This window comes from Pristiophorus japonicus, chromosome 15, assembly GCF_044704955.1.
Source record: "Pristiophorus japonicus isolate sPriJap1 chromosome 15, sPriJap1.hap1, whole genome shotgun sequence".
Lineage (NCBI taxonomy): Eukaryota > Metazoa > Chordata > Chondrichthyes > Pristiophoridae > Pristiophorus > Pristiophorus japonicus.
In genome coordinates this window covers 85,486,795-85,506,121 of record NC_091991.1, presented here as the reverse complement: position 1 = coordinate 85,506,121, position 19,327 = coordinate 85,486,795, and the positions used below count along the sequence as shown (strand labels likewise).

The 19,327-nt window shown below is 47.6% G+C and overlaps 1 protein-coding gene across 5 annotated transcripts in view; it reads left to right on the top strand.

Annotated features, from left to right (window-relative positions):
• LOC139280888 (V-type proton ATPase 116 kDa subunit a 4-like) overlaps positions 1 to 19,327 on the top strand; it is a 135,017-nt gene that overhangs the window by 41,683 nt on the left and 74,007 nt on the right. For all 5 annotated transcript variants that reach the window (XM_070900678.1, XM_070900674.1, XM_070900677.1 and 2 more), the window contains 2 exons: positions 7,977 to 8,074; positions 16,245 to 16,370. In XM_070900678.1, coding sequence (XP_070756779.1) covers positions 7,977 to 8,074; positions 16,245 to 16,370 — 224 coding nt within the window. The remainder of the gene's footprint in view (positions 1 to 7,976; positions 8,075 to 16,244; positions 16,371 to 19,327) is intronic.

The following is a 19,327-nucleotide window of genomic DNA, read 5'->3' as shown; positions in this document are numbered from 1 at the left end:
TTACCCAAACACACTGCCCCACACTCACTGACACACTTTCCTTTCTCTCGCCAGCCCAGTGTGAACAGGAGCGGACAGGCGAGGGGCAAGCCCACATTGAAAAGCTGAGCCAGCTGGAGACGAGAGTGCTGGCGATCACTGGGCTGCAGGTTGTTGACACCGTGGCCCCCTGGGGACAACAACGGTATGTTCATTCCTAATCCTTCTTCTCACATCCCACCTCCCCCTCGGCCCAAATCTTTTCTCACTTTCAAGCTACTCGTGCTGTATGCGAGCATTTCTGCCCCGCATCTCCTCATTGTAACCCGACTCTTGCGCCTTTCTGCTTTCAGATAATCAACAGCTAGCACCAGACCAGCCTTTCCCCGAGAGCACCGATGAGCGCGAGGGAGGAGAAGAGGACACTGCGTCACTGCCTGTCTCACCCGCAGGCACCAGTTCAGACACTGGCACCATACACTGGCACCACTAGAGGCCAGTGTAGTAGCGGGATCTGCACAGGGCGTGATGCCACCCAAGCTCTGACTGCTGCCATCGTGGTTGGGTCTACCACCGTCGACCGGGGCTGTTACGGTGTCGCAATCTGTGCTCCAGCAGATTGGTGGGGATGCTGAGGTGCCACCCCAGGGGAGTGGCAGTGCGTCAGTGGAACAGGAACTTGCTGTCCTCTCTCATGATGACAGCATTCGTGCTCCCACCACTGCCACTTCACCACTACACTTGCAACTGCTTGTCAGCCAGCCAGCCCAGACTGCTGCCACCCATGACAAGGTGGTGCAGTCTTCAGCCGGGTTTTCTAGGCCCCAAGCTGGTTGAGATTGTCCTGCAAGGCCATCTGAAGTGTCCTGCATGGACATTCAGCAGCCTTGCAGCAGCTCTGCTGCAGCCACTGGGGGCACACTGCGTAGGGGCATTAGATCACGAACAACAGGCACTAAGGGAATGCCCAAGGGTAATTAGTTATTAGTCTTCATGTAATATGTGTGATAAATTTATAGATAAATTTATTAATTGAATTTTTTACGGAAGTACCTGGTGGTCCCGGAGGTGCCCCGGTTTCCGGTGGGGAGGCATTCTCTTCCCGTGCTGCAATGTGTGCCCGTCCTCCAGGTTCCCACGCAGAAGGTGCAGTCACGCGTGACTGCTCAGCCAATCAGGTACAGTATTCTCAATTAATAGCAATGGGAACTCCGTATCTATGAGTTCTCATTGCTATTAATTGAGAAAAAAATAACCCAAACACTAACACCAAATAAAAAATAAAAAACACACCTCACATAATTAAAATTAATTGAAATTAAAGTTAATCTTGGAGAAAAAAATCTTTTTCTTAGTTTTTAAAAAGTTTTTAACTTTATTGTTTAAAATTAATTTAACATAGTGGACAGGGTTTTTAAAAATAAAAAGTGCATTTTTAATTTTTTTAATGTTTTTAAGTGTGTTTTAAGATTCTTACGTCTGTAACAATAGGCTATGCGCCTGCTTTTATCAGGCGCGAGAGTTTTGCGGATATTTGCTGGGCAAGATATGTGTCAATTCCGCAATCTTACCCGTGCAAATGTCCTTGTTCCCAATATGTGGAGGATCTGTTAAGCTGGAGCCTGATGGATCGGAAAAGCCGGTTTTCAGCGCATGCGCATTGTGTGCTGAAAACCGGCTTTTGCGATGCCTTCCCAGGTCCATGTGTACGGAGTGTGTATGGACCCGGGGGAGGCCGGGATTTCTGGGCCATTGTGTTTGGAATCTTTTCTGATGTATCTCATTTCAGTTTTGCGCCCAGGAGGATGATGTGATATGGTGCAAGACAGGGATAGTAGGATGGGGATTGATCTGGGCTCTCATTCATGCAAATCGGAATCTGATGAGCCGATCACGGACAGGCCGATTGTCTCACTGCCTCCGTCCTCGTCCTCCTCCTTATCCTTATCCTCCCCCTCGTCTTCCTGATGCGGACCCACTATCCCTGGTGGCAAGGGCTGCGCCCACATGGTGGCCAAGTTGTGGGGCATGCAGCGGATCACCACGACATGGGACACCCGCTCAGCCATGTAATGGAGGGCTCCTCCTGAGCAGTTAAGGCAGCCGAACCGTTGCTTCAGTAGGCCGATGGTCTGCTCGATGATGTTCCTGGTGGCAGCATGGCTCTCATTATATGACTGCTGAGCACGAGTGTTGGGGTTGTGGAGGAGAGTCATAAGCCCTGGAGAGCGGATAGCCCTTGTCTCCGAGCAGCCACCCTCGAGTTTCATGTGGTGGCTGGAAGAATGCTGGCACACCGGACTGGTGTAGGATGACGGCATCGTGGCTGCTGCCAGGATAGCGGGCATTGACATTGAGGATTCACCATACGTGGTCGCACGCCAACTGCACATAAAGTGAGTGGAGGCCTTTGCGGTTACGGAAGATCTCGCGCATTGTTATGTGGTGCCTGCAGAGCCAATGGCGCCCTGCACCAAGGGGAAGCCCGCTATCCTGACAAAGCCACATGCACGCTCACCTTGCTTCTCTCTGGTGATGGGGAAGGAAATGTAGTCCTTTCTCATGCTGTAGAGAGCCTCTGTGACCTCCTGGTGTAGAGAGCCTCTGTGACTTCCTGGATCGAGCGATGGACGGCGAGCTGTGAGATGTTGGCTATGTCTCCTGCTGCAGACTGGAAGCATTCGCTGGTGAATAAATTGAGGGTCAGGGTGACCTTGACTGCCACTGGGAGAGCCGTGGTTGCCCTGCTCTCAGGCTGCAGGTCTGGTTGCAGGAGGTGGCAGAGTTCTGTGACCTTCTTGGTGAAGCGGAGCCTCCTAATACACTGAAGGTAGGAGAAGTGATGTCGGAAGACCCTGGGAGGGTAACGCCTCCTGTAGAGCCTGATGGCCCTCCTCCCTCTGGACACATGCTCTAATCTTTCTCGCAGCCTCTGCCATTGATCCTGGAGGGCGAGGTCGACTGCTAGTATAGCTTCCATTACATTTAGCAAATGTTGTAGGTGGAAGTGTTTAGCAAAAATAATTAGGGAGTTTTGTACTTGCCAGAACACTTCATGATACCAAATAATCTTGAAATGAGTAAAGTAAAACTCTTGCAGTTGCAGGAAGTAGCACACAGCCACTCAAGCTTCAAAACCGTGTCCGGTGTGAGTGATTGGTGATGATCCCTTTAAATAGTGTCACTGCAGCTGGCTTCCTGCTGCTGCGCACCACCTCAACCTGTCGTTGCTTTCTCCAGCCGGTCATATCAATGGCCAAAGCGAAGTTGGGAGATCGGGCATCAAGCGAGCGTTGCACACTCACTGACATCATGATCTCCGTGACTGCGATGTCCCCGCTGATCGAGTTTAGTGGTAGCACTACCAGCAAGACGGATATTGAGTGCGACGCTGGTGGTAGGACGTCGACTGGTGTTTTAGCGCCATCTTGTGGCACCAACCTGTGGCGCTAAAGGCATGAATTTCTCCCCCTTTGAGTCTAAATGGGGTAGTGGAACAAAGAGATCTAGGGCTACGCATTCACAAATCATTGAAAGTAGCAAGTTAACAGAGCCATAATAAATGCAAACAAAGCACTGGAGTTAATTTCTAGAGGACTAGAATTGACAAGTAGGAAGTTATGTTAAACTTGTACAGGACCTTGGTTAGATCACACTTGGAGCACTGTGAACAGTTCCGGCCTCTTTATTGCAAAATGGATATAGATGTACTGGAGAAAGTACAACAAAGACTTACAAGGAGGATACCAGAACTGAGAGGTTACAACGATGAGGAAAGGCTGGGGCTCTTTTCTCCAGAAAAGAGAAGGCCCAGGGGTGACCTAATGGAGCTCTTTAAAATTATGAAGGGATTTGATAGAGTAGACGTGGAGAAGATATTTCCACTTACGGTGAGTCCAGGGGCTATAAATATAAGATAGTCACCAATAAATCCAATGAAGTATTCAGGAGAAATGTATTTACCCAGGGAGTGGCTATAGTATGGAACTTGCGACCATGTGGCGTAGTTGAGTCAAATAGCATAGATGTATTTAGGAGGAAGGTAGATAACTATATATGGGACAATAGAAGGATATGCAGGTAGGGTTAAAAGAACGACTTACATTTATACAGTGCCTTTCATGACCACCGGACGTCCCAGAGTGCTCTACAGCCAATGAAATACTTTTGGAATGTAGTCAATGTTGTAATGTAGGAAACGCGGCAGCCAACTTGTGCACAGCAAGCTCCCACAAACGGCACTGATAATGACCAGAGAATTTGTTTCAGTGGCGTTGATTGAGGGATAAATATTGGCCAGGGCAGGACTCCCCTGCTCTTCTTTGAATTAGTGGGATCTTTTACGTCCACCTGAGAGCAGACAGGGCCTCGGTTTAATGTCTCATCTGGAAGACGGCACCTCCGACAGTGCAGTGCTCCTTCAGCACTGCATTGGGAGTGTCAGCCTAGATTTATGTGCTCAAGTCCCTGGAGTGGGACTTGAACCCACAACCTTCTGACTCAGGCGAGAGTGCTACCCACCAAGCCTCGGCTGTCACTGTTAGATGAGGCAGGGTGGGAGGAGACTCGTGTGGAGCACAAACACTGGCAGGGACCAGTTGGGCCGAATGGCCTGTTACTGTGCTGTACATTCTATGTATGAAACCAGAACCACCAAAAACCGACTAATCTCACTGATGGCAGTGCGCAGTTGTTCATTGACGGCCACGTTCGCCAACCGTCACTGCACATCACAAACAAATTCCCCAAAGAAGCGCTTGGTGACGGTTTGATATTGATATAAATGCAAGATTTCCATCAATCCAAAAAGAACTGTTCCAATATGAAAAAATTGGTAAATAGATCCTTGGGCAGATTGAAACAGGAGATGTAAAGACTAAATATTACAGTTAGGGAAAAATGCATGAATCTAAGGCTGAATGGAGAGACTAAGGGGGCGGAATTCGGTAACTGCTGCGAGACGGGAGTTCCTGCACAAGGCATGGACGTCCCGTCCATGAGCTATATTGGGTTCACCGCCCCCGGGAGGAACTGCAGCGCAAAATATCAGTGCAAAGTCACACGGAGTTTGCAGCGCTACGTAACGCTGCCATTAAAGGGGAGGGCTGAGCTGCCGACTGTGGGCGTGAAATGGGGCCATCGTTGGACCACCAGGGAATGGGGTGCAGTGGCAGCAGCCCGGCACACAAGCGGAGTGCCTGGCTACAAGATCACAGCACGGATCCCGCCATCTACAAACAAGCAAGCTGCCATTTTATTTTTGTTGCTATCACCCCTTTAATTTTCTCCCCGCGGGTGACCTACACCCCCGTACGTGCCTTGCGACGCTGTCGTGGGCATTGCCTGTGGCAGCTTCACGGGGTGCCACCGAAAACGGGTTGCTGCGCCCAGTGGTGATAACGGTGTAGCGGAGCGGGACGCTACTGGTTACTGCTGCTGCTAAACTCCCGCTTAATTTCGCGGGAATTGGTAGCGGTGCGCGCTCGGGTGAAAAGCTGTTTGCGCCCCGCTAGCGCCCTTCGGGAGGCACAAACGAGCCCAAATTTTCCCCCTAAGAGACTAGATTAAATTTGTAACAGAAAAAACAAGATTCTTTAAGCATTTTACAAGGCAGAAAACAAAAATAAAAGCCAGGTCAAATACAAAAACATAGGAAAGATACATGAAGAATAGAAAGGCTAAGAGGGATTGTGCAAAAAAAAAATAGCAAAATAATCCATAAAGGCCAATAAAAAGGCTTTCTTGTGACATATTGGTAGCAGCACAATCGTCCAGACAGGTGTAGGGCTGTAAAGGGGTGTGATGGATGCGGTTTATGTGGATTTACAAAGTCATTTAAGTGACTTGTGGCAAAGATAAGGGCACATGGAGTTAAGAAAATTGTTGCTACATGGACAGAGATGTCTGGAGGGCAGGCAGCAAAGTGTGGGGGTTAAAGGCATTGTTTTACATGGAACTGCATAGAATGTACAGCACAGAAATAGACCATTTGGCCCAATTAGTCTATGCCAGTGTTTATACTTCACACAAGTCTACTCCCACTCTAATTACCTCTTCCCATCTTACCCCACCCCCATATCCCTCTATTCCCTTCCCCCTCCTGTCTGCATAAAGCCTTCCCTTAAATGCATCAATGCTACTGTATCAAACACTCCATGCAGCAGCAAGTTCCACGTTATCACCAGTCACTATATAAAGAAATTCCTACTAAATTCTTTTTGATCTGTTAGTGGCTATCTTACATTTATACCCCATTGTTCTGGACTCCCCCACAAGTGAAAACAGCTTCTTCACATATACCCCATCGATTCGCTGTGTCATTTTATGATCTCTATCGGGTCTCTTCTTTGTCTTCTCTCTTCTAGGGAAAGAATTCCCACTTGCTCAATATTTCCTGATTGTTGCATCCCCACAATGCTGGTAACATCCTTGTAAATCTTTTCTGCACTTTCTCCATTGTTTCACTAATCTGTATGTAGTATGAAGATCTGAACTGCACACAGGACTCCAAGTGTGATGTAACCACGTTTCTATATAAATTTAACATTAAATCCCTGCTTTTCTATTCTATTCCTCCAGAAATGAACCCCAAGGCTTTGTTTGAACTCTTTATGGCCTTATGAACTTGTGTTGTCCCTTTTAGCGAGTTATGAAACTGTATTTCCAGATCTCTTTGCTCCTCTACCCAATTTTAATTTCTTATCTTCCAAGGAAGACGTGGCCTCCTTATCCCTCCTACCAAAGGTAACCATCTCACATGTCTCTACATTGAATTTAATTTGCCATTTATCTGCAAACTCTGCAAGCCAGTTTTCTTGTCCTGTATTTTGGTGATGGCCTCTATGTTAGCTATACCCCTAATTTGGCATCATCTGCAAATTCTGACACATACCTCCAATTTCTGAATCCAAGTTATTTCTGTAGATGGTGAACAATAGTGGTCCCAGCATGGATCCTTGTGGGACAACACTCCCCACTTCCTGTCAGCCCGAGAAACTACCCTAAACTCCTACGCTCTGTTTTCTGCATTGTAGCTGCCTTTCAATCCATTCCGCTACCTGCCCCTGATACCACACTCTGTCATCAGTATCTTATGTGGCACATAATCAAAGGTCTTCTGAAAGTCCATGTTTACCGCACCCACTGTATTGCCCTTGGAAATTCGATCATCTGCCGCGCCCTGGAGTGGCGGCGGAAAGCATTTCCGGGCGCGCAGCCAGCTTCCAGCGCCCCGCCCAGGACATTCGGTGCTGGTATCGACAGGGCGCGGAGCATCAGCGCCCGGAAGTGGCGAGGCGGCTCCTGGCTGCGACACCGGCTCCATATTTGTTTGCTGCCCGACCCTTAGCGCCCCCTGGTGGGAACGCCTATGAAAGGTAAGTAATGCTGACCTCAGGCAAGTGTGATTGTTTAAATAAAAATGTTTTTCGATTTATGTTGTGGTGGCATGAGCAATGTATTGGGAATGTTTTTGGTGGGCTTTACAACCTAGTGCCCTAAAAGCGGTGTGCAATGCCTCCCCTAGCGCCCCGCCCCCAACTCTGGGCACAGCTGATGAATTTTGCGGTGGCAGACACAAACCATTTGCCGGCGCAAAATTTACCGCTCCGCCCGGGACACCGCCTCAACGCGACCGAATTTCTCCCCCTTTTGTTATTTCTTCAAAGCACTCAGTAAGGTTGGTTAAACATAAGCTTCCTTTTAGATACCCATGCGGACTTTTTATTATTGTGTGTCCCCCCCCTCCGCATCCCAGGACAAGACGTTGCTGAACATCACAGGAAGAAATGTATGCTTTGCAAATCGGCTGCATATTAACGCGACTCAGTGAAGTGCGGAATCGAAGATGCCTGATGATCATGCCAATTGATACAGATATTGTTTGGATTAAGATTTGTTGCGGAAGCTTTGATCGTGAGAATAGCACGCCAGTGACCACTTGATTGGAAGTGTAACCTTGTGTTCTTTATCTTCTCCCTGTTGGCTTGGATTTGTAGGGTTTCTGGAGACTGAAATGGAGAGGGATGAGATTGCTGTCCAAGATGATGGAGAGAATCCACAGGCTCCTCTTCCCAAAGATATGATTGACCTGGAGGTAAGGAGGGACATCTTGTGGAGTTCAGACTCCAGAATATTAATGAGCTCTAGGGGATGCTCCGGGATTCAAATTTAAAATGGTGAAGTAAAGTCCCCTCTCGGCTGGCTGGAAGGATTATATGTGGAACGAGTTAGGGGTGTCACAACCTAGGTGCAGGCCCACAGCATATCACTACTGAGAGTAGGGTATAACAGCAGTCTCCCTCAGCGTATGGGGCAGGGTAACTGTTACCAGGAGTGGACAAGCTGACGGAGATGGGACATGGTTAACATGCACCGAGGGAACGTTACTCTGCACCTGTCCCTGGTCTGAGTGCTCGCACTGGGTGACAGTTATGCTCCATTCTTAAGCATTGATGTGCCTTAACCTTGACGAGCCCGATACGACCTGTTTTGAATTTTTGCCACGTATGGTGATAGTGCGTTGCAATCCCAAGTCTTTGGCCCTGACTTGGGTCACAGGAACTGGTGTGATCATCTGGACTAGTTTTGATCGCCTAAGGGGATCGGAGAGGAATTTTCCAGTTTCTACCCCCCTCCCCTCCCTAATTGGACTGGGTTTTTAATCTGGCTTTTTGCTTCTCCCAGGAGATTGTATGACTCTGGGTGGGGAGTGTATGTGTTGTGTCCACAGCTGTGTGTGAGATGGGCTGGATGGACCACTAGGTTGTATTCCCGTCTGTCATCTTCATATGTTTGTATTAACAAGAGTGTTACATTTAAAGGAGCACTGCCAATTGGAGCTTTAATCAAGTTCAGTTCTAGGAGTGGCCCAGTCTAAAGACCCAGCTCAAATATCAGTCTGACGCGTCTCCGGAATTCTTATTTCACTTGCTGCATCTCTCACAGTACAAAGTTCATTGCACGGAGATACACAATATCTCAGAAGTCTACGGCTGACCTGTAAAAAGAGAAGGTGGGTTCATGTTTTGGGTACAATGGAAACTCCTCTCCCAGCACTCGTATCCCGTGTTCACAGTGAAGAAGCAGTTTCATAAACTGACCCTTGATCCCATGAACTGAAACTTGCAACCTCATGCATGTCATCAAGGAGATGGCATGCTATCGGACTAACAGTTACCCTTTTACCATGGTATTCTGCACCAGAAGCTATGTGGGTTCACCATCATATTACATATGATTACATAGGATATACGGCACAGAAACCAGCCATGCGGCCCAACCAGTCCATGCCGGCGTTTATGCTCCACTCAAGCCTCATCTTTCTTCATTTAAATCTATCAGCATAATCCTCTATTCCCTTCTCCCTCACATGCTTGTCTAGCCTCCCCTTAAATGCATCTTTACCATTCGCTTTAACAACTCCCTGTGGTAGTGAGTTCCACATTCTCAACACTCTGGGTAAAGAAGTTTCTTCTGAATTCCCTATTGGATTTCTTGGTGACTATCTTATATTGATGGCTCCAGTTATGCTCTTCCCCACAAGTGGAAACACTCCCTCTGTATCCACTCTATCAAAACCTTTCATAATTTTAAAGACCTCTTGATTCACTCCTCAGCCTTCTCATATCAAGAGAAAAGAGACCCAGCCTGTTCATCCTTTCCTGAGGTATAACCTCACATTTCTATATCATCCTTGTAAATCACTTGCACCCTCTCCAGTGCCTCGATTTCCTTTTTAATAATAACATTCTATCAATATCATTCAGACTGAAACTAATAATTGAATTTATTTACAAATGAGATAATTTCACCGGGAGTGGAAGACATAGAGCAAGTAATTAGTACAATACTTGACTTATACAATACTTAGATTGTGCCAAAAATAGAATCCAAAATCTTAGTAGCTACCAAAATCTTTTAATTGAGGCTCTGATGAAAATTTATGTGGCAAGGTTCCCCATGGAAACCTCAGCTGGCAGCATGTAGTGAAAACAGGGAACGGAAAAATCCTCATCCCTTGTACTCAAACAGCTCGGCGGGTTCATGGTAATAAAGCCCAAAGAACAACTTTTGGTGATCTTCAGGCAACCTCTTCCGGCTCTCGAAGTCGGGCTGCCCATTTCATGCTAATCAAATCTCCCCCCCATCAAGTTTCACTCTATTGGGGGCTATATTATACCTCACTTTGGCCACTGACCATAGTTTATACTTAAGGTGGAGATAGACAGATTTTTGAACTATGAGGCAGTCAAGGGTTATGGGGAGCGGGCAGGGAAGTGGAGCTGAGTCCATGATCAGATCAGCCATGATCTTATTGAATAGCGGAGCAGGCTCAAGCGGCCAAATGGCCTACTCCTGCTCCTAATTCTTATGTTCTTAGGATCTCTCTGGATAAGTGAATCATAACATCCCCTCAATTATAGTTTCCGATTGCATCTTAAATGGTTCCAGAGTTTTTACCTCTACTATTCTATTTTAAGTTTATTCTACACCTTGATCACTCTCTGTGTGAATAAACTAATGATACCTGTTCTAACAGTACCCTTCTTTAGTTTGAACCTGTGTCTCCCGAGTTCTACTCTCACAGTTTAATTTTAAGTAATGTTCAGGGGTTAACTTTTTTTTATATCCTTAACTATCTTGCACACCTCAATAAGCTCATCTCTCTCCCGCCTTCCTTCATGGCTGACAAACCCAAGTCTCTCCAGTCTTTTCTCCGGAATACTCGGAATTGGCCCCCTGTTTCTTCTCTGAACTGCCTTCAACGCTTGAATGTATCCTTTGATTCTTGGTGACCAGAACGGGGGAACAAAGAGCAGTCTGATCAGAGCTCTATAGTATTTGATCCTTACCTCCTCGGACTTGTATTCTAATGTTTTGGTTGTATAGTTGGCTTTGTTGATATTTCCCCATGTCTGCCTATTCCTGGTTTCGTGTTCATGTGCCTCTTGTTGGGTATCTGTGTCTGTACCTACCTGTTGACAACCTTCTCCCCGACAATCTGTCTTGTCTGAGATCCTGAATTCTACCTGTACTCCATCCGCCCCCTCCCTTTCTAGTTTGTTTAATGTTCTAATGCTGCCTCAAATTCTTCCCAAGTCCCTTTGTCCCTGCTTGGTTTAAGTGTAGCCCATACCTCCTGCACTGGTTCTTATTTTGGAAAAATTCCCAGTTATTTATAAAGATAACATTGTTTCTCTCACAACTGGCTTACCAGCTACTCATTTATCTTTCAAATTCTTTTGGTGAACTCCCCTCTTTCCCCAAACACTGAGAGTGTATATGAGAACATTACTGTGCTTCCTTTAACTTTGCGTATGGAGCCAGTTCTCATATATGTGGCTTTTAAGGCCTGCATATTTCTCCTTGTGACATTTATCCCTACATGGACATTTTGGATGAGACGTTAAACCGAGACCCTGTCTGCCCTCTCGGGCAGACGTAAAAGATCCCACGGCACTATTTTGAAGAAGAGCAGGGGAGTTATTCCACAACAAACATCACTAAAACAGATTATCTGGTCGTTATCTCGTTGCTGTTTGTGGGAGCTTGCCGTACGTAAATTGGTTGCCGCGTTTCCCACATTACAACAGTGACTACACTTCAAAGAAAGTATTACTTCATTGGCTGTAAAGTGCTTTGGGACAACTTGAGGTCATGAAAGGCGCTATATAAATGCAAGTCTGTCTGTCTTCTTTCATTGCTATTGTGTTCCCTTCAGTATCCTCAGTATGTAGGCAGCTGCGGACCCTGTAAAGAAAAGGTCTTGCATTTATATAGCATCTTTCACGACCTCAGGACATGCCAAAATGCTTTACAGCCAATGAAGTATTTCTGATGTGCAGTCACTGATGCAATGTAGGGAAATATATTGTCTTTACGACACACCTGGCTATCCACTTATCTGAGCAAAGTATCATCTCTGACTACAATCTCTCTGTGACCTGCAAAGTGCGTCTTTGTCCAAGCTATACTCTCTACTTTTGGGATTTTGTATCCTTCTGAATTGTCGCCTGGTATCTCTTTGTTAGTGTAACCTCTTGGGTAACTTCAGAGTTTCCTACATTTCTTGTTTTATAAACAAGTATCTCCAGTATCTTGGCTTCTTTCAGCAAGTATTCCTTGGTCATGACAATGCTATTTCTGATTGCACTGTTCTCCATCTCCAACCCCTGAATGTTCCCTCTCGAGGTCTGATACTATCTGTATCACTTGGCTCAAATAATTCCCTCACTGAGTCTAGTGCTATCAACTCGACCCCAGACGTCTCCTCACTTCTGCCTCTGTGCATTCCTCTGCCTTCCATTGCTCTCTGATGCCGTGCCTCTGTCTTTAAGCTTGCTGATTGACACATAAGAACATAAGAAATAGGAGCAGGAGTAGGCCATTTGACCCCTCGAGCCTGTTCCGCCATTTAATAAGATCATGGCTGACCTGATCTTGGTCTCAACTCCACTTCCCTGCCTCCACTGTTATATCTGCTTTTCTCAATTGTGAAAATGTCACCACAAACACACCTCAAGATCTTCATCTCAGCATCCCTTCTCAAATTATCTGAAGAGGAAAAACATCAACTGGTACAGGGAAAGAGCAGAGGCAAGGCTGGAGTCAATCGGTTGAACCAAAGATGAAAACTGGTGCAGGCACAACGGGCCTGTTTCATTGAGATATCTGTGATGTATGATTTGTGGAATGATATTCGTACTCTCCATTACTCTCTCCGTGCATTACTGCGCTGGGTGATTGAATAGCTCAGAGAGTTAACTGAAAGGCACACTCTTCATACATTGTGATACGTCCTTACTATACAGTATAAATGCACACGAGGCCCATGCTTGAGAGAAGGTCAGTGTGTGACCTGTCCTTTATTCCTTAGCACTCAAGTCCAGGAAGTGGGTGGAGCTACCCCTTTTATATCTGAAGGTCCAGGTTAGGAGTGTCTCCCACAAGTTCACCACCTAGTGGTCATTGTTCTCACAGTGTACAACTTAGGTCAGATTATACATGGGTTACATTGCTGGTTGAATACATGACATCACCTCCCCCCACAAAGTCTTATTGGGATCACAGGTTGAGTCTCTCTGGTGGTTTACGCTCTCTTGTAGAGCGCCTGAGTTGGGGCTCCGGTTGTTGGGCGCTGGCCTGAGTGTCTGCTGTTTGCGGTGCCTCAGGCCTGTCCGGACTGCCCACAGTGACTGGGCTCTCCTCCCTTTGGTCCCTGTGTTCGGTCACCTGTGGAGGAGTGAACTCTACATCGTGTTCTTCCTCTGCTTCTTCTATGGGGTTGCTGAACCTCCTTTTTGTTTGATCCACATGTTTGTGGCAGATTTGTCCATTAGTAAGTTTAACTACCAGAATCCTATTTCCCTCTTTGGCAATCACAGTGCCTGCGAGCCATTTGGGCCCTGCAGCGTAGTTGAGGACAAAAACAGGGTCATTTACATCAATACATCGCGCCCTCGCATTCCTGTCATGGTAGTCCTATTGGCCCCAAGTTTCCACACGCGGTGAAAAAGGCGCACCTCAGAGCTGGGCGCCTGTTTTTTGCGCCGAAAACGGCACTGGAAAAAAGTGCGGTATTCTCGAGCTCCTTGGAGCTCGATGTCTGCTTGGCGCGGCGCACAAGGGGCGGAGCCTACCACTCGCGTCGATTTTGTAAGTAGGAGGGGGCGGGTACAATTGAAATGAGGCTTCTTGGTGCCGGCAACCCTGCGCGCACGCGCAGTCTGAAGTAAACATTGGCACTCGGCCATTTTTACAGAAAAAGTGAAGATTTGTTTCTTGGACCCCTGCAAAGGCTTGTATTTTAATTTTCTTGATATTTCTGTGTGTGAGGGAGTGCTTTTAGCAGCACTGCTGAATAAATCACCTGCTGAAATCAGTGAGTTCAGCTTTTCACTGCTAAACTTGCAGAACCGGTGCCTGCAAATTAAGGACTGTGTGTTTGGAGAAATAAAAGTGCTAATTCAACTTTGCAATGGATCAACGTCCACCAAGAACAAAGAATTTCTTGCATGAGGAAGCAAACCATTGCATAATATGTGGTGTTGACAAGGCAGCACCCATTCTGCAAATTTAAATATAAAGATGTCGATGTGGCTGCCTCTCCCTGTCCAAATGGCCTCAGTCAGTCCCCCTCACAGCTCGAAGGCTGCTGCTGTTCTTTTTTCGGCTCCCGGCCAGCCACTGACGCCGCTGCAATCCCATGGCCGAATGGCCTCAGTCAGTCCCCCTCACAGCTCGAAGGCTGCTGCTGTACTTTCTTCAGCTCCCGGCCAGCCACTGACGCCGCTGCAATCCCATGGCCGAATGGCCTCATGTCTGCTCCTGATTCTTCGGCTGCCTTCGAGCCACTGACGCCGCCCCATAAGCGTGGCCGAACGGCCTAAAGAATTTTAAATCTGCAGCTGCGTGTGTCCTGCGTTCATTCTTCGGCTCCCGGCCAGCCACTGACGCCGCTGCAATCCCATGGCCGAATGGCCTCAAGTCCGTCCGGGTGCTGCATCTTCGCGGGGAATGAAGGCCTGCCTCAAGCACCGCAGCTCAGCTTGAAGGCTGCTAGCTGCCTGCCGCTGCCGTCGAGACGAGACACTGACGCCACACCCCTGCCTCAAGCACTGCAGCTCAGCTCGAAGGCTGCTTGCTGCCTGCCGCTGCCATCGAGACACTGATGCCACACCGCTGCCTGAAAGGCCTGCCTGAAGCACTTTCACACAGGTAGGAACATGGTTTATTTAATCTTTTCTTTGCTTATAAATTTTTATTCAGGTTGGATTTATTTGTATAATATTTGTATAAGTATAACTAAGGATTGATTGTAGAATTTAATGACTTCCCTTCCCCCCCCCTCCCCCCCCCCACCTCGTTCCCTACGCCTAATTTGTAACCTGCGCCTGATTTTTTGAAGTGTAGACAAGGTTTTTTCAAGCGTACAAAAATCTTCACTTACTCCATTCTAAGTTAGTTTGGAGTACGTTTTCACTGTGGAAACTTTGAAATCAGGCGTCAGTGGCCGGACACGTCCCCTTTTGAAAAAAAAATTCTGTTCCAAAGTGAAACTGTTCTACCTGACTAGAACTGGAGGAAACAAAATGTGGAGAATTCCGATTTCTAAGATACTCCGTTCTACACCAGTTGCTCCTAAAAATCAGGAGCAAATCATGTGGAAACTTGGGGCCATAGTGACTGGCGCCTGCTCTCGACAATTTCTTTCATGGTGAGGTGTATCAGGGTTTTTCATTAGCAGCTCTGTGGGTGGAACCCCTGTGAGCGAGTGTGGTCGGGATCTGTAGGCCAACAGGAAGCGTGATAAGCGGCTTTGTAGGGAACTCCCTGGGATTCTGAGCATCCCCTCTTTGATTATCTGCACTGCTCGTTCTGCCTGGCCGTTTGAGGCCGGCTTGAATGGTGCCGATCTGACATGGTTAATTCCATTGCCTGCCATGAAATCCTGGAATTCAGTGCTTGTGAAGCACGGGCCATTATCGCTGACCAAGATGTCCGGTAGACCGTGGGCGGCGAACATTGCCCGTAGACTTTCTACCGTGGCAGAGGATGTGCTTGAATTTAAAATGTCATACTCGATCCATTTGGAGTAGGTGTCTACTACAACCAAAAACATTTTTCCCATGAAAGGACCTGCGTAGTCCACATGGATGCGTGACCAAGGCTTGGCGAGCCATGGCCAGGGGCTAAGAGGGGCTTCCCTGGGCGCATTGCCCAGCTGGGCACACGTGTTGCACCTGCGAACACAAAGCTCCAGATCTGCGTCTATCCCTGGCCACCAAACGTGTGACCTGGCAATTGCCTTCATTATGACAATGCCCGGGTGCTCATTGTGGAATTCTCTGATGAACATCTCTCTGCCCATCTGGTGCATGACTGTGTGGTTTCCCCACAGTAGGCAATCGGCCTGAATTGAGAGTTCATCCCTGCGCCTGTGAAATGGTTTAAATTCCTCAGGGCATGCCCTGTACGTGGCTGCCCAGTCCCCATTCAGAACACATTTCTTGACTAGAGACAATAGCGGGTCTCTATTTGTCCAGAATTTAATCTGATGGGCTGTCACGGGTGGGCCTTCGCTTTTGAAAGCTTCAACAGCCATGACCATCTCAGCAGCATATATCTGAAGGTCCAGTTTAGGAGTGTCTCCCATAAGTTCACCACCCAGTGGTCATTGTTCTCACATTGTACAACTTAGGTCAGATTATACATGGGTTACAGTGCTGGTTGAATACATGACACATTGTTGTACCCTTTCACAGGTAGTTCTGGAAAAGCTCGAGCATGATCTGAGGGAGGTGAATCAGAACCAGCAGACTCTCAAACAGAACTTTCTGGAACTCACTGAGCTCAAACACCTGCTGAAAAAAACACAGGACTTCTTTGAGGTAACCTTAAACATAAACAGTACTCTGAGATACAAAGAGCACTGGAATGCTGGATTATAACTGCATGAGTTTACGATTTCACCATTACAACGACTGCAGCAGTTTTTCCCCTGAATTTGGTGAAAGTCAAAAAGACAGGATAAAATCTCTCATTAAAACATCCACCATTGGCGCACCATAGCTGCAGCGTATACTATCTCTTCTTCTTAGGCAGTCCCTCGGAGTTGAGGATGACTTGCTTCCTGACTGAAAATTAGTTTTCAGGTGACTGAAGAGTTCAATGTGGGACCTACAGTCTCTGTCACAGGTTGGGCAGACGGTGGTTGGAGGGACGGGTGGGTGGGGAGCCTGGGTTGCTGCACGCTCCTTCCGCTGTCGACACTTGGCTTCTGCTTGCTCCCGGCGAAGAGACTCAAGGTGTTCAGCGTCTTCCCGGATACTTTTCCTCCACTTAGGGCGGTTTTGGGCCAGGGATTCCCAGGTGTCGGTGGGGATGTTGCACTTTTTCAAGGAGGCTTTGAGGATGGTCTTGAAGCGTTTCCTCTGCCCACCTGGGACTCGCTTGCCGTGTTGGACCTCTGAGTAGAGCGCTTATTTTGAGAGTCTCGTGTCCGGCATGCGGACGATGTGGCCCGTCCATCAGAGCTGATGAAGTGTGGTCAATGCTTCGATGCTGGGGATGTTGGTCTGAGCGAGAACACAGACGTCGGTGCGCCGATCCTACCAATGGATTTGCAGGATCTTGTGGAGGCAGCGTTGGTGGTACTTCTCCAATGTTTTGAGGTGCCTGCTGTACGTAGTCTCTGAGCCATACAGGAGGGCGGGTATCACTACTGCTCTGTAGACCAAGAGCTTGGTGCTGGGTTTCAGGTCCTGGTCTTCAAACCCTCTCTTCCTCAAGTGACTGAAAGCTGCACTGGAACACAGAAGGCGGTGTTGGACTTCACCATCGATGTCTGCCCTTGTTGACAGTAGGCTCCCAAGGTATGGAAAATGGTCCACGTTGTCCAAGGCCACGTCGCGGGAGCAGGTTGGTAGAGGACCTTTGTCTTATGGATGTTTAGTGTAAGGCCCACACTCTCGTTCGCTTCTGTGAAGGTGTTGATGATGGCTTGGAGTTCGGCCTCTGAGTGTGTGCAGATGCAAGCGTTGTCTGTGTACTGTAATTTGATGACGGAGAATGGGACGACCTTGGATCTGGACTGGAGACAGCAGAGGTTGAACAGTTTCCCATTATGTAGATTATCTCCACTCCAGCAGGGAGCTTACTGAGGGTGAAATGGAGCATTGCAGCAAGGAAGATCGAGAAGAGCATTGGTGCAATGACGTAGCCCTGCTTGACCCCGGTCCGGACGTGGATTGGGTCTGTGGTGGGTCCGTTGGTCAGGATCACGGCTTGCATGTCATCGTGGAGAATGGTGACAAACTTTTGAGTGCAGCCAAACTTGAGGAGGACGCTCCATAATCCCTCACGATTGACCGTGTCGAAGGCCTTTGTAAGATCAAAGAAGGCCATGTACAGAGGTTGGTGCTGTTCCCTGCATTTCTCTTGAATTTGACGCACGGTGAAGATCATGTCCATTGTGCCCCTTAGTGGGCAGAATCCGTACTGCGACTCTGGGAGGAGCTCTTCAGCCACAGGGAGGAGGTGATTGGGGAGGATACTTGCGATGACTTTTCCTGTGACAGATAGCTAGGAAACTCCTCTGTAATTACCGCAGTCGGACTTGTCCCCTTTCTTGAAAATGGTCCCGTCTCTAAGATCCCCTGGGATGCTCTACTCCTTCCAAATAAGAGAAATGAGTTCACGTATTTGCGTCAATAGTGCTTCTCTGCCATGTTTTGGTGCTTCAGTAGGGATTCCATCTGCTCCTGATGACTTGTTCTTCAGTTGTTGGATGGCCTTTTCTACCGGGCTGGAGTTGTGCTGAGATGGTGGTGGGTAGCAAACAGCGGGATGGAGTTAAGGACATTCACGTCGAAGACAGAGTCTCGGTTGAGGAGATCCTGGAAGTGCTCCTTCCAGCGAGCACTGACTGCCTCTCTGTCCTTGATGAGCACCTCTCCATTTTTGGCCCGCAGTGGGGTAGGACCTCGGGTGCTTGGGCTGTAGGTGGTCTTGACTGAAGAATTCTCACACGTATACAAACCCCTGGTGTATACTATCTACAGGATGCACTGCATCATGTCGCGAAGGCCTTTTTGGCAGCATCTCTCAAACTAGAAGGACAAGGGCATCAGGTGTATGGAGACATCATCACCTGCTCCAAGGTTCCCACCAAATCACACACCATCCTGACTTGGATATATATCACCGTTCCTTCATTGATCGCTGGGTCAAAATCCTACCTAACAACATTATTGTGGGAGCACCTTCACCACATGGACTGCAAATGGTTCAAGATGAATACCCACCATCACCTTCTCAAGGGCAATAAATGCTGGCCTTGCCAATGATGTCCATATCACCAGATTGAATATTGGAAAAAAATAAACTCCAGAACACAGGGACTGGAGCACCTGGAACAGCCTATTGCACCTTATACTTCTTTCCATTCCTCTCCACCTAGAAAGAAAGAAAGACTTGGATTTATATAGTGCCTTTCATAACCACTGGACGTCTCAAAGCGCGTTCCAGCCAACGAAGTACTTTTGGAGTGTAGTTACTGTTGTAATGTATCTCTCCTCCTTGAAGACCCTTCTTAAAATCTAATTATTTGACCAAATGTTTGGTCGTCCATCTTAATATCTTCATTGGTTCAGCGTTAAAATTTGTACGATTACGTATCTGTTGTTGTTGTAAGTTGTTGTTGTCTTGCTCGTGTCACCCATATTCCAAGAACAAATCTAAAAATAACTCTGCTGTCAGTTGCTGCTTGTGAAGCCACCTCTTGAAAGAGGAGTGTCGAATTTTAGGTTGTGCTGAAGTCTGGGTGAAAAACCTGCACAGCTAACTG